The sequence below is a fragment of the Platalea leucorodia genome (genome assembly GCF_965183815.1).
Source record: "Platalea leucorodia genome assembly, chromosome: 4".
In the NCBI taxonomy this organism is placed as follows: Eukaryota; Metazoa; Chordata; class Aves; order Pelecaniformes; family Threskiornithidae; genus Platalea; species Platalea leucorodia.
In genome coordinates this window covers 77,052,300-77,067,704 of record NC_138826.1, presented here as the reverse complement: position 1 = coordinate 77,067,704, position 15,405 = coordinate 77,052,300, and the positions used below count along the sequence as shown (strand labels likewise).

The 15,405-nt window shown below is 42.7% G+C and overlaps 2 protein-coding genes across 5 annotated transcripts in view; both read right to left on the bottom strand.

Annotated features, from left to right (window-relative positions):
- Positions 1–8,589, bottom strand: part of NR2C1 (nuclear receptor subfamily 2 group C member 1) — a 60,112-nt gene extending 51,523 nt beyond the window's left edge. For 2 of the 4 annotated variants that reach the window (XM_082310348.1, XM_082310352.1), the window contains exon 1: positions 8,499–8,560. The gene's annotated coding sequence lies outside the window, so the exon portion shown is untranslated. Of the gene's footprint in view, positions 1–7,416; positions 7,639–8,498 lie in introns of those variants that run through there. The other 2 variants (XM_082310350.1, XM_082310351.1) reach the window with 2 other exon arrangements.
- Positions 8,590–11,531: 2,942 nt separating this feature from the next.
- Positions 11,532–15,405, bottom strand: part of FGD6 (FYVE, RhoGEF and PH domain containing 6) — a 77,418-nt gene continuing 73,544 nt past the window's right edge. The window contains exon 21 of the mRNA XM_082310555.1: positions 11,532–14,750. Within this exon, the coding sequence (XP_082166681.1) occupies positions 14,714–14,750 (37 nt within the window). The 3' untranslated portion in view covers positions 11,532–14,713. The remainder of the gene's footprint in view (positions 14,751–15,405) is intronic.

Below are 15,405 nucleotides of genomic sequence, written 5' to 3'. Positions count from 1 at the left end.
ATATCAGAAATGCTTTTTTCCACACTTGTCCAAACCATGCCACACACCTTCAAAGCACACATCAGGCAACATAGGAGAAATGTTTTTTATTGCTACCACAGGAAAGAAGTAGACTGAGTCAAATAATTGATGGTTTCTTCCTTGAGAATGCTTTGCTCTCCTTTCAAAGGGAATGAGACAAATCAAGATAACCGAAACTTTATCCAGATGCTAGTTAAAGACTGCTAATCACATTAATATTTCTTTTCTAAAGTTATCTAAAACAGTGAAAGGGTAAGAGCTGGAATTCTATGAGATGAGAACACAACATGAAAAAATTGCACATACTGTTAGATCTTCTTTATAATGTCCCACAATTAAAAGAACTGTAATATTACAGTTATATTATTACTCCAAGAGGGGGAAGGAGGAGAGCCAAGGCTCCTGCCAATACATGAAGCATTAAGTTGTTTGCAAACATTGCCCAATTAAATTTTATCTCATTCATATATCACTTTGAATACTCTTGCAAAAATTATTTTCTTCACTCACTGTTTCAACCAGTGAGTCTATAGCTGCTTATAGCAGCTATAATTAATTGCTCTACTGGTTTCCCTTTTTCACATCAGACTTAAGATCTTTGCCTTTACTTTTACCATGAAGGTTCTGAAAAATGAAGTGATAATGCTTTGTCCCATGACCATTTAGCTAATGATACTGTTTACTGCTTAAGCTCTTACTTCCTTCTACAACTTCTTGCAGATCTGCCATTAAGACTGGAAGCACTCTTTCTAAAACTCTACAAAACAAATACATAACCTTCCTTCAGTTTGTCTTAAAGGAGATGTGTTGCTGACAATGTCAAAACTGATAACATTTAGACTGTCAACACGATTAGATCACTGCCTCTCCAACTGTCCAATATATTCTACTTTTACACCCTTGCATTCCCTCACTCTGTGATGATCTGTTTGTGTATTTTCTCATTAGTGGTAAATTTCTGGGGCGAGGAAAAAAAAATCACTTTCTTAGAAAATACCCAACAGAGTAAGGCTCCTCTTCTGTTGCTCTAGGTACAGAGTAACACAAATATTAGCGTCTGTATTTATACTGATTAAACCTGCTTTACAAGTATAATCACTGCATTTGTTTTCAAAGTTATTTCTTGAGTGCCTGACAGCATTACTTCCCACATAAATAAAAAAGCTCTTTCAAAAACCTTTGAAAAAGAAACTAACTCACAGAGAGACAGAAATATATATCGACCTCTTCTTTTCAAAATCTCAATCCTCCAACTCAATTTATTAGAAGAAGCACCTAAAAGCAGGCATTTTGACAAAAGACAAGCATTAGACTCCTCTGTATGACTTACAATGCATTTATTGCACCTCTCTTCAATCTTCAGACTCAAATGAAATGTAATCAGAATCTCTTTCTGTATGTAAATCCTATGTAAATATTGTGAGTTTATGCCCCTGGTAAGTAAATTAGTGAGCCTTCTTGGCAGGAGGAGTCAGAGTTATTTTTAAATACATCACTATCATCAGTGTTAGCCCAAACTTGTTGGTATTGAACCTGGCATCATTGCCAATGGTTTTCCATTGCTACTTTAGATAAGCACTCCATGAACCACCGTGTCAGTGGAAAACTTTCATTAGCTTGCACTAATTCAACCACTCTTCTTTACTTCTTCCTCAGTTTTTATGTGCCAAAGTTTTCCCAATGCTTTAGTCAAAATAACTTAGGAAAGACTTACTTTTTAAATTGTTTTTGGCTTACTTCAACTGAAATGGGTTAGGAAACATTCCCATGAGAACAGCCAGCAGATTTGAGGGTCGGTAATCAGAAGCACTAACCTCTCCACTAGTACAGTTATACCCAGAAGACATCCATGTTTAACTCACACCCTTCTCCAGGGACAAAAGTTATACAGCTTTAATTACCCTAGTAGCAAATTCCTACTAATAGTATTTCAAAATATTATACCAGTGTAGACTAAGGACTTTAAAAGCAGTAGCAGGAAGAATATTTTTTCATGTTTGGACTCTCCATTTGATATAAATGGTAACATCTCTTGTTCTACTACACTGCACTGCACTGTTGGTATAGCTGCCCCACTATCAAGTACCTTGATTCTGATTTAACAGCCTTTAAATGAGTAAGAACAAACCACATTGGTACGAAGATACAACACAAGAAAATTCTGTCCACCCCAGAGATCTTCAGTTTACTTTTAAAAAAAGTCATAACCCTGGCCAGTGTAGTTTTATTGGTGCAAAAACAATGCTTGTAAAATTTGAGTAGTTTAACTTACCCTGCTGGCACTGTCAAACTAGTTTGACTCTGTGTATGTATGGAATGCATAATGATTCTGGTAATTACTATGTATGTGTATGGAATGTGTGTTAATACAGGGGTCTTTCCGAGATTAAATCCACCTGTAGAAGATCAGACATATTTAAACTAATGAAGTTACATAAGAACTTTCTAGATACTTTTGAGGTACAGGCACATTAACTAGTTATGACTGCAGAAGTTACTGTGAACTTAACTTTCTGTTCTTGTATCACAGTAAAGACAAATAAAAGAAGGTCAACATGACTTTTTAGGAAAGCTCGAAAGGTTCATACAATGAAAAGCTAACTGGAAAAGTATTCCCTCTTACAAGAAACTGTCTTAATCTCTCTCTATAGTCATACTGCTTCAGTAGTAAATGATTTCAACAGATCTCAGAAAATGAACTAAGGATACGCTATTTTAACTCAGGTCATCACACTGGGCTTACAGCTGCTCTGTACCTTAAAATGGAAGCCAGTCCTCATTTCCATTCTCAAACTCATCATGTACTAATTAAGAATTCAGCATAACCTGTGCCAAACTTGTTTAATAAATACCTACACATAAAATGGAAAGCACTTAACAATCCCTCTATGATTGAAAGTGCCAGAGTTAGGGGGTTTTGTTACTTGTTTTAAGCACTAAGACCTCTTTATACTTCAGAACAGTATTCTGCAATGTTTTATAGATAATAAATTAAGCCGAGGAATCCAAACACATTTGTGAAACAAATGATGCTACTCTGCTCAATGCTTCATACAAGAAAAGCTCAGTGAACATGGGAAGCTAAATGAGCTATTCTTGGATTATCATTCTATAAGCCATATTGCTCAAGATGGTAGAACAGTTGGCAGACTTAAAGGAGTAACATTCTCTTTATCAATGAACTAAGGAATATTTATGTGACTCTTGACATCCAGTTAGATACTGTTTATTAAATTTGCATGACATCAAGATTTAGAGAGTACATGTATAAGAGATAACCACAGGAAACCAAAGCAACTAATCCTGCAGGCAAGCAAGGGAAGATGAGATGCTTGTAAAAGCCTAAGGGAATAATTAAAAGGCACACAGCAATAGAGAAAGAGATGCATTTGCAGGCATGTCTGTACAATTAATTTAGAATCATTGTTCTCACTGCTTTTTCATTTAAGTGAGTGCTACAGCAGGAGGAGATGTGAGAAAACAGAATTGACAGGATAAATTTTCAGGAGACTGCCAAGTCATTCTTAGAGTTTGGGCCACCAAAGGGACAGTCTCACTTTTAGCCCTGGGCTCCTGTAGCTTTTATCATGTCATCTCTAGAACCTGCTGGAATAGCTACAGAGCTGATTCAGCTCACCAGCCCCACAAACAATGGGGGAAAGGAAGGAGGAGGAAAGGCAAGGCGGCTGTCTGCAAGCTGGGTCCACTCACATGAGCGCTGGCTACATGCTAGAGCTAGGTAAGGAGACAGCCATTTAATCGGGTCAAGCTGCCCTGTGTAATGCCAGCCATAGCCTGCATCTCCTTGCAAAATCCTGCACTGGTGCAGGAAGAAAAAAAAAAAAAACCAAACTGGTTCACTGTACCAGAGCTGAAGCTGCGCAATGAACCAGACCGGGAAGTTCATCCGACTGAAGACTTCCCCCTTCGCTGGATTAGGTTCAGCCAGGTCCATTCTCCTGCCTGGCACACAAAGATTACTCTAACACAGCATAGCGAGTGCAAACCCTTCTTTCCAAACACAGAGAGGCATTACATCCACTATGGTATAATTACAGCATTTCACGAAGAGGGATAGCCCCGATCCTGGCTGGCAGCTTTGTCCCCCTCTGCATTTAACCTCGTGGTTGTATAGCTCTAAGGTAAACTCATCTTCTGATTTTACCCGCCCTGCAGCTAACAATTGCTATAACGTAACACAAGAAAAGCAGGTAGAAGCAGAAATAAGATCATTTATTTTGGAAAAAGCCCATACTGTTACACCAGCTTATGTACAACACCCAATTGCCCATATAGGTGTGGTGTGACATGACTGCTCGGAGCATTCACCGAACCACAGTCACAGACGAGGTAGCTGATACATGAAAGTACACTATGGAAGGGACTATCAAACCTATTCAATAGTACTGCCAGTAACTCTCCCTCTTACAACTTGCACATGTTCATATCCACAGAAACTTCCTTCAGAAAAAAACCCTGAGTTTAAAACACACCCTTCCCGTAAATCAGTGCTGGCATTGTTTCAGATAAAAATATCCCTTTATAAATATCATCACCTGCCTCTTCCCTGTTTTTTTGCTTTATCAATTCCCCAGGATTAGATTTCGTTAGAGGTTGTGTGTTTTGTTTTTAGTTCCCATAAATATGTATGTAAAACACTCTGGAAAAAATATTCAGATTAAGTCAGTCAAGAGTGAAAGCGTTAGTCACGTTGACACTTACACTGTCCTGCTAATAATTCAAAGGAAACGTATTACCAAAACAAATGGGGCAGTTTTCACACCACAAACTTACTGCTAAGCTATAAACAGCAACCTCAACTTATTTGGAATAACCATTAATTATAGCTAATACAACAATAGTAGAGGTTTTGGCTTTAGCTTTTTGATGGTTTATGTCTTTCAAGTACTAGTTTAACTTCCTACAAAGGCAGTCAAATACTTCGCTTAGTCCAGCCTCTTACTATCAAGTTGAACAAAAGTAATTTAAGTTAAACAAATTTGAACAGCATTTCAAAGAAGGCCTGGCCAAACCAACAAAACTAATCTAAATATTGATACAGAAAGGCAGTTCTTAGACCATTATTTTGAGGAAGGAACATACTTCCTTACAAAATCTACAGCACTGTATCATAAGATACATGGGACTCACTCAGACAGCACAAGCAACCTTTGAATCTCAGAGAACTGGAAAGTAAGGGTTTGATTCTTCGGAAGATAAATCCTTTATTGCTTTAAGAGTTTGGTGCGTACTAACACAGTAATCTCTGGAATCAAAAGCTGCTGACTGAAGGGTGAAAATATGGACAGGTCTGCATACACCAGAGTAAGAATTTGCTTAACCGCACCTTTGCATTTTATCCATCATTCCTCACACTGATCAAATTCTGTTTCGCAGCAGCTTACTGTATACCAATAACGTACAGGCACAAGTTTAAAGTGCTAAAAGCAGCTTCAAACAGCACTGAGGGAAAAAAAAAAAAAAGTAAAAAGTTTACCAGAAAGTAACTTAGGTATTGTTTAGTTTTCCCTGAGAGTCACTGTTGGGTTGCATGCCTGTGCGTAACAGAAAAGCATACACAGGCAGCTGTGCCAGGCAGAGCTTGCAGCCCCCGCACCCAGCCCAGCTGCTTACCGCTTCCTCACAGTGGCTGTTAATACCCCCACGGGTCTGCGAAAGCAGATATTCACATGAGAGCACCCTGACCTGTATCAACCAAAATAACTCAGGTTAGCAAAGCTTACTATTAAAACCGCTTAAGCCAGGATGGCTGCTGAAGCAGGAAAGGCCCACATAGCCTCTGCCAGCTGCAGCACTGCCAGCTCAGATCCACTTTGTCCACCAGCAGAACAAACATGTACAAGCTAAAGATTTCACACCACTCTATTCCTTATACACAGTTAAGCTCCATACTTTAAGCAAGGGGTGCTGGGGGTTTTTCAGGGTTTTTTGACCTAGACATTACACACAGGTTACCTTCTTTAGGGAGACTGCTTTCCTTCACAAACTGTAAGGACACTCCAGCAATTTCACTGCCTGCGCAAACTTTAATTGCATAATACAATGAGCACACAATAAATCAAAATGAAAACTGAGTATCTGCAGTGTATAGGGAACAAGAAAACTAATCTTACCAGTGTAAATATTTAGATTTCACATCACAGATGAAAGCCAGTTTTCACTGGACTAGCACATTAGCTTTAAGCATTCTGTAACTATATTTTACATGTGAACTATTTAACTGCATGCTACAGTATCAGTGGATTTTTGTTTCATTTGGTTCCCCGTGCTTCCCCCCCCTTTAATAACACAATACAATCATGAAATAATTCATGTTGAAAGGTATGTCTGGAGGCCATCTGGTCCAACCCCTTTTCCCCTAAAGCAACGTCAGCTTCAGAGTCACACATGTTGCTTAGGGCTTTGTCTTCAGAGGTTAAGAAACTTCACCAGAAATATCAAGTTAGACTTTAAAAAAAAACAAAAACAAAAACAAACAAACAAACAAACAAAAAAACCAAAAACCAAAACACAATATCCCCTCCTATCCCACAATCTAGCCTGGGCTATGGCTATTCTTAAAGATATGAGAACTCCCACCAAATTTGTTCCCTTCAAGACAACATTTCACAAGAAAACACAACCAGCAAGAAAAACAGAAATATTAATAAGAGTCGAGGGGAAAAGTTAAAGCTAGGCAATTTATCTACTGTGAGCTCTTCTCTGTAATAAGCATCTTGATCTGTTGTTGCAGAATATAACAGACTTAGCAAGTGATGTCTCATCATCCAGCTAGAGCAGCCTGCATGCACCGCAGAAGCAGCTGAGGACTGCACACCCCACCAGGTGATGTCAGTTATGTTCCTTGCATTACCCTGCCTACGCACACACACAGCTGACCACCATCACACGAAAATAGTTAGTCCTGTGATAAGAGAGGGTCTACAATGTTTCTGGAGAAAGAGCTACAGACAGAAGAACATTTTGCAGACCTTAAGACTTCCCTCAAACAACTGTCCCTGAGAAAAGTTGTATGGCAATGAGCAAGCTGTGGGCTAACTGCGCTGTTGGACTAGGACATCTCATGTCACAAGTGGCTATTGTGGACTAATGTGGGGTGAATATTTATAGAGTTATTTTCAGGTAGAAATGCCGTTACAGAAAAAGCCATCCAAAATTAGAAACTGCAAAAGAAAGAGTCACCAAGTGAACACTGCCTCATCCAGTACAGTAATGTGATGTTTTGCCTCCCCCTGCCATATTTCTACTTATATAATGCTGATTCCAAAACCAGGAAGCTGTCCTACAGAAAACTATTTTAATTTTTTGCCATCTTATTTTTCTATAATAGGTGTGGATGCAGCTCTTCCTACTATACCACTTTCCCAAGTCTACCTTGCTGATGATGGTACCAGCGTAGCTCCAGATCAGAGATTTCACATATGAAGAATGCCCAACTCAGTTCTTCAAGAATCACGTCCACGCACTTGTCTTGCAGTAAAACCAGTATCAAAAGACGTTTTTTTTTTTTCTTGTTGCATAAGTTTATTTTGCACAACACATGCCATCTCCTCTCTTCCCTCCACAATATGCAAATATAAGTGTACCCTGTGATACAGGGCTGTGCTTTTTGCCTTTAAGACAATATATTGCAGCACTGAGAAAAGAAAGAACCCACAAACTCCGCAGCTTCAAAGAAAAACCCCACCCAACGAGACAAAATAAGGAACAGCGAGAGGGTCATCTGCCCCAACAGAAATAATACCGGGTGTTACACAGGACATACCACCTTCACCCGCGTAAACCCAGGCAGCCGCCAGAGATATCTGAGAAGAGCGAACCGGTGGGGAGAGGGTACCAGCAGGCACAGGGCTGCGGGGGGGGCCGGGGGGGCTCGGTCACCGCCCCCCGGGAGAGCTGAGGCCGCGCAGGCGGCCGCCGGTAGGAAGAAGCCCGGAGGCCGGCGCCCGGGCCCGTCCGCCCCCAGCAGCCTCCCCGGGGGCTTCGCGGGGCTGCGGCGAAGGGGAAGGGAAGGGGCGGCGAGGCAGCGCCCGGGCTCGCCCTCCGCCGCGGCCAGCGGGGCCGCCGAGCGGCGCCCCGCACAAAATGGCTGCGCGGGGCCGGGGCGGGGGGGCCGGAGCCCAGCACGAGGGTGGCATCGCCCGCCGCCGCCGCCTCCCCCCGCGGCTCCCCTCCCCGGCAGGAGGGGCCGGGGCCCGCCGCGCCGGCGGGAAGCGGCAGCCGAGGCCGCCCGGATGCGGGGCGGCGGGAGGCGCAAGCGGTTCCTGTAGGTGAAAGGTCGGGGGGCGCGGGGCCGCCCGCGGGACGCGCCGAGGCCTGAGGCGGGAGGGGAGGGGACGGGCCGGGCGGCGCCCCGCGCCACGCTCCGCGGAGGCCGGCGGCCGCGCGGGCCCGCACCGTTAGCGCGCGGCCGCCGCCGCCACCAGGCCGCCTCCGGTGCCGGGGGAGTCGCTCACCTGGCGGGCCCGGCGGCCTCTCCGGTGGGCTTATTTGTCGGCGGCGGCTGCGGCTCCCGGAGGTCAGAGTTCGCGACCCCGCCCCCTCGGCTCGGCTCCGCTCGGCGCGGCCCCGCCCCTCCCCTCCCCTCCCCGCCGCGGCGGCTGCGCATGCGCCTGCGCTCGCGCCCGGCCGCCTCGCGGGGAGGGCGGGGGGCCCGCCGGGGAGGGGTCCGCGCGGGGCGGGGCTCCGGGCGCCGCTCTCGCGCCCGCCTCACCGTTCCCATCCTTCCGGCGGCCGTTAACGGCGCCCGGCGGCGGGGTAGCGGCAGTGCTGCGGCCTGCGCCGCCGCGGCGGCTGTGGGCGGCCCTTTGTCCGCGCTGCCGGGAGCCGGAGCCGCCGCCGCCGCCGGGCACAGAGCGCGGGGCGCCGTGGGGAGCGGCGAGAGCCGAGGTGCCGCGGGCAGGTGGCGGCGGGCCGGGCCCCGAGCAAAGCGCTCCTGGGGAGGGGGCGCCTGAGGCCGGGCTCCCTCAGGGGTGGAGAGACGGGGCTCTGCCCCGAGTCGTTCTAACGGGCGTTATCGTGCCCATCGAGAGGAGACCTCGAGCCTCCCAAGTCCCCGCTGCCCTTCTCTGCAAGGGAACGGGAGCGTGCCAGCTTTCAACATCACAGGCGTAAAGCGTTTGCTTTTGGCTTTGGGTAGCTTGGTGGGGTCTTCCCTCTGAGGCCAGTACATAGATGAGACCTGCAGATCGGGTTTGAAACGTGCAACGTGATGAAGACATCGACCGCTTCATCACGCTGTGAGCTGCCCTCGCAGTTACTGCAGCAGTTCAGCCAGCGGTGTTTGCAGGAGCTCTTTCTCCACCAGCATGGCAGCAGCAAATTGCTTCTTTAAATGTCAACGCTGCTCTGAACAGGGTTTGGAAAGACGACGGGGAGCCTGGCTGCTAATGAGTGCGCTCCCGGCTGGAGTAGGACTTTCGAAGAAGTGCCAAAGGAACAACTTACTGCTGTTCCGGCAACATCTCGACATTCGTTTGGACCAAAGTTGTGTTAGTCAGTTACTTAGTTTATGGTTATTATTTTGGTGACCTTGATTTTAAGTAAGAGTTTTATACTTTCTATATGTCCCTTTTTTCCCCTCCTCTTCCATCTGTTCAACGAAGATTGTATAGCTGTGGTTGGAGATCAGCAGGAACTTTAAGATCATTTAGGCCACCGGGGCTGTGTGCACAATTTCATTATCTGAAATTCATTTAGACCAATTTATGCAATTTCTACTGAATCAGATGACATAAGCGTCAACATCTGAGAAGCAGAGATATGAAAAAACCCCAAAGAATACAAGCAATTTATGTGTTAATATTAATAAAATCATTCACGCTCTTTTCTTGCCAATTCCTTTACTGCTTTTCTTCCCACCCACGGTCCCACAGCTGCACTCACTACCCAAGCTCAAGATCACTAGTTGTCAGTACTTGCAAGCATCGTATTTTGCTTTTTGATCAAACACATTCCCAAAAGCCAAATGCAAATGAACCTTATGAAAAATTTTCAAATTACCACAATTAACTTGCTAAGCATTTCCTGAAAGTGTCAAACGTTACAGCGCTCTCAATTTACAGTACCTGTCATTTCCCAAACTAGCCTGAGCTGCACATCCCCTTTCTAAATGAAGGAGCTTATTGCAGTTTAATTTAACAAATACCAAAGAATTCGCACCAAAGCTTATTTCAGACAAGTATTCTGATACCCTCAATAGAGCAGAAATGTCACTGTAACCAGTAAAACATGTTTTGATTTTTTTTCTTAGCAAGTGACCCAATTCGTGCTTGATCTGTATGACAAAGGCACGTCCGTGTCGCTGCGTCAGCCAGGATTACAAGAGACGCATCCCTATCGGAAACAGGCAGGGAAGCAAAACCCTTTATGCCGTTACTGCAGGTTATCAAAAAACGGCTTCCAACCATCTGTCAGAGAAGCACAAGGAGGCAGCGTAACTGACCTGACAGAAAAATGTCTCCCTCACAGGCCCTGATCAAATACCTATGCCAACAGAAACTGTGATTCAGGCATGCTTTAATAGATACAGCAGACCTGGATTTTGCAAAAAGATTTATTAACGTAACACCCTTCATTTGACCTTCACATAGGCGTAACTCCCTTAATTCTTTAGAATGATGGTTTCTTAGGATGCTTTCTTTGCCGTGGGTACGTCTATTCACCAGGAGACGGAGCGAATGGCCCTCTCGCCCTGCCTCCTGGAACTGTCCTAACTCCACCGATAGATGTCCAGGAATATTGCATTGATGAGGTGCTTTCTCTGGGCATTGATGTATCCCGGTCAGCTGCCGCTGCAGCTGCAGCTTCTGCTCACAGGCCTGTAAATCACGCTGCGTTACGGCACGCGGGCCTAGGGAGCCCCATTCATTCCTGGGCTGGTGAAGCTCGGAAGGGCCGGCGTGCCCCAGGCCTGGCAGGTGGTGGCTCCAGGAGATAAAACCCCGCTGCTTGGTGTCCTACACCCATTGCTCAGGAGCAATTTTTTGGCTGCAAGCCGCATTCCAGCACAGGCTCTGCACCTGGTTGTGGAAGAGCTCTACAGAAAACAAACGTCATGAACGCGTGAAGGCTTGGGCTTTTAGTTTGGGGGCTGGGGAAGAGGGAACAGAAAGTGAAGAACTAGACAGCAAGAGGCAGCTCAGGAAAGACAGGAGGGCAGGAAGCTGGAAATAATTTTTGTAGCAAAGACACCAGTTTTGGTAGCGAGAGTGTGTAGTGTCTTGGCTGACATGAGCAAGACAGTTCACTTAAAACTAACGTTTCGGGTGGTCAGATCCAGCAGCAGTGTCAGTCTGTGCACACAGCCTACCTTCTCAGGCCGTTTTCTGTTTTTAAGGGCAAAACATAATACAAATTTTAAAGCAAGACCGATGTGCAGGTTAATGACAGCAAATTCTGCCATTTGAAAATCAATGAATACACGAATTACACAATACATAAAAACCTGAAAATATTTTTTAAAAAAGGATGCAGAGTCAACTAATCCAAGTTTATTTATACAAAAATGATACATATCCACAGGAATATTTACAACACCTTTAAACTGTTTTCATTTACAAAATAAAGATTCTATTCTTTCATTTAGACAATACAATTTAGGACTGCTCCAAATAAAAGCCTATTTGGATGGTGAATACAGGGGACAGCAGTTATGGCAAACAAATGCATTGAATGTGTCTTTCCAAACATCTCTTTCTGTTATGATGCAATATACATAATCGAGTAATCAAGTTTCCACACACAAAAAATATTTATTAAAATGTGTTCCATAGCTGCTCAACTATGCATTTGTATAAAGTCCTTTGGGCACAAAAAATAGTTTTAAGTTAAAGAGAATTCAGGATCCTAAAACCTTTCATTTATTCAAGAATAAAGACGCTAGAACTAATATTCAATGCTAATGTTTGTCTCGTATTCTACTAATCAATCTTAAATTAATTATTAACTATAGATTCTTATAAGAAGAGGTAGCCAGGTGTTTAAAAACTTCTGGTCTTGTTTTAGTGTTTAGCCAAATCAAGAAGTGAATACTTTATTTTTGATGGTAATGAATCAAAATGGGAGGTGAGCTAGAGAAATAGGGCAAGTTTGAAAAGCAACCATCTGAAAATGTTATGAAGATGCCTATGTTGTGGGTTCTTCTGATGACACAAAGCACCAGTGCTGGAGAAAGAGGAAAAGAAATATTCAAACATGTTTACAAAGACCATCTATTTCACACAGAATTAGACTGCAAGATGTGTATTATTGTTTTTAAGGCTCTGTTCCAATCTATTTCTGTCACAGAGAGATTTTTTGATTGATCAGCTGCTTCTGGAAGAAGTCCCCTGACTTTCACACAACATTTTATACTGTTTTCTCGCTCTGCACCGAATCCTTGAGAGGTAGTTTGACGCCACACGAGGCAGAACTTGGGCATCTTATTCAGTACGTATTTGACTTTGTTTTCTGTTTGTAAGGGCAAAACATAGTACGAATTTTAAAGCAAGACTGATGTGCAGGTTAATGACAGCAATTTATATTGCTCTGCTTTGCAGCAGGGAGATCAATATCAAACCATAAATTAAGTTAGCTTGCTCCTAACCAAATTTCTGATTCATTTGCCAGTTCATGGTTTCCCATCTTAGTTGGTGTGCAGTCCCTATAAAAACATTAAGCAGCTCTTCCCTTTGAAAATCTCAACTGGAAGGGCCACATCATATCTGTGTTACATTGGTATCAGTTTTGGTTTGGATACAGTAAAAACCATGTCAGAAATCACCCTGAAGAGATGTGCTAATAGCTTACATGGCTTCAGTCAGCAGCTGGTTTTGAAAATTAAGTAAAAGCCCTTTATATGTATCAAGAGAAAAATATTCATTTATCACATTTGTATTAAAATAAAAAGAGAATAAAGGCTTTGATCAGACTCCCACTGAATTTCAAACACTATCTGGTCAAATCTCTAGCGTTCATGAGGGAAACCAGATCTACAGCCTTAAGTCCCTGATTCAGAAAGGTACTCTACTGAAATGCTTGAAGTCAATGAAATTACTTGTATACTTAATATTAAGCATTAGGCTTCCAAGCCTGCTACTACCTTAGCAGAAGCTCTGGAAAATCAGTGTTCTTCTGAGCTATGTTACTATCTTAGACCTGATCTTGAGGTATTTGAGGGAACAAGAGAATTTCGGTTTGCATTTTCATTCTTGGCCTTTCTGTGATGACTACTAACTATTCTATTATCTATTCTCTTCCCTTTGTGAGGCCATAGAATAGCTAGTAACATGGGTTCAAACTATTAATTAAAAGTGAATTGCTCTTAATTCTGTTACCACAACTAGCTTGATTCAGAGGACTACTGAGAAGTGTTTCAAACAGTAAAATTAACTGACTACACATGCATCGCATTTGACATAAAAATGGCTTCTTTTCATAGTTCTAGTTCCTTTTATGCTATTACAGTGTTAACAGATTTTCAAAAGTTAAATAGAATAAATGCACCAGAATCATCAGTAAGTATTTCCTAATGAGGTATACTGACAATTTTCTTAAAGAAAAAAAAAAACAAACCCAAACACCTAAAACTGAATTGCATTTTAAAGTGTCGAACAGAACAAATCATAGTGTAAACAAAAGGTATTTCAAAGAATGGTATACATTTCAATGCTATCTGCAGTAAAAAAGCTGGGTTTTCTTGGTATGGCAATTCCAGTTTAAACATAATATTTAAAAATACAATAGTTTAAGATTTTGGGGTGGGGTGTGCATACATTTGTTTAACGTTCTTTGAACAATAGTTTATACAGTGTTTCATACTGCGTACAGAACTCATTTGACACAAAGTTTTGAAACAAATATTTCATCTTTTCCCTGTATATCAACAATGTATTTTTCACTCTGCTTTAAACTACTACTGGAAACATAAAAGAAAATATATCCTGCAATTGTTTAAAGATAACTCATTTAGTCTCTTTGGCATTTGTAGTACTGTAAAAGCTCTAGTGCCTTATCTCTGTAATTGCAAAATCTGTTTTAAAGTATTTTTCCCTTTTCTCTTTTTTAATAATTGAACTGTACTTTGCAGTTGCTTCTGTGATACAGAATTTGTTGTACTGTTTTAATGTACTTGTATGCAAGATTTCAACTGCCATTCAAGGAAAGGAGCAGCAATATCATGCAACTTCTCATGGAGTTTACATAGCCAACAAAGATCCAAAACCTTTGAAATTCCTATTCTGATCTGTTCTTGCTAAATTGCAAAGTGAGCATCAGCAGCTCAAGACCTATGCACAAATCATGAGGAACTATACAATTGCAACAGATCTGTTTTGTGTTTTGGTTTTTTTTAAAAAAGCAGAAACTTTATGAATATGTTGTCCAACCACCCGCCATTCTGAAGACCTGGGCACTTTGGACCTCATTGCAGACCTCACAAATAATTCTGACCATTAAAGTAAACATTGGAATTTAATAAATAACACATTTTGTATCAACACAGAAATACACACAGTTCTTTAAAAAAATACTACCTTACACTAAAAATGCAACAACTCCTAATCCTGACAAATATACAACTTTGTGTAGGTTGAGACGGCAGGATTCTGTTTCCTTGAACAGCTGCTGTACTCTGTTTTGCCACCATCCTTGGACATTTTCCTTTAAACTTGCAGACACGATGCTGACACTGCTATAATATGGTGCCTTCTTGAAAAGCTTCTATCCACCTATTAGAAAATTAAACACTATTAGGAAATTGCTAGTAAAAGTATAAATCGCACTGCTGTGACTAGCTACCGATTCACACGAGAAGTAACATCATACCTCCATTACCAGTTGGTCTGTTAGTGCAAATGCCAGAAATCTATCCAACGAGTCCAAACATACAATGCTTGCTAGAAACGTATTAGGTATCAGTACAAGGCCAGATGATAGAAACTTTTTCCATACCTCTTCCATACTGAAGTTACATACATAAAGAACAAGTGAAGCTGGGCAATCAAACGCTCAAAAAGTAGGATATGCCAAAGTTCTGCCAAGTTTAAGAAGATGATGGCATACCTTTTAAAAAAACCCCAATGCTCCCTTCTCTTATTTCACTGCAAACACGATCTGGGGTGAATCAGGACACTACTAAAACTGAGGTAGCCACCTGCATAACCCAGGCCCTCTGCTCTTGCAGCTGGCACAAGGGTATCAGTGAAGGACTAGCGGGGCTGAGGGAGTAAGCCACAGAGCACGCGGGCTGGGGTGGAGGAGCGGTGCCTTTGCACGATGACGGAACTTCCCCCGTATTCACACACACGCAATACGTGCTACTACTGAATCACGTGTTAACAGATACCCTGCACATTACATCTGCGAAAATACAAGTATATGCAA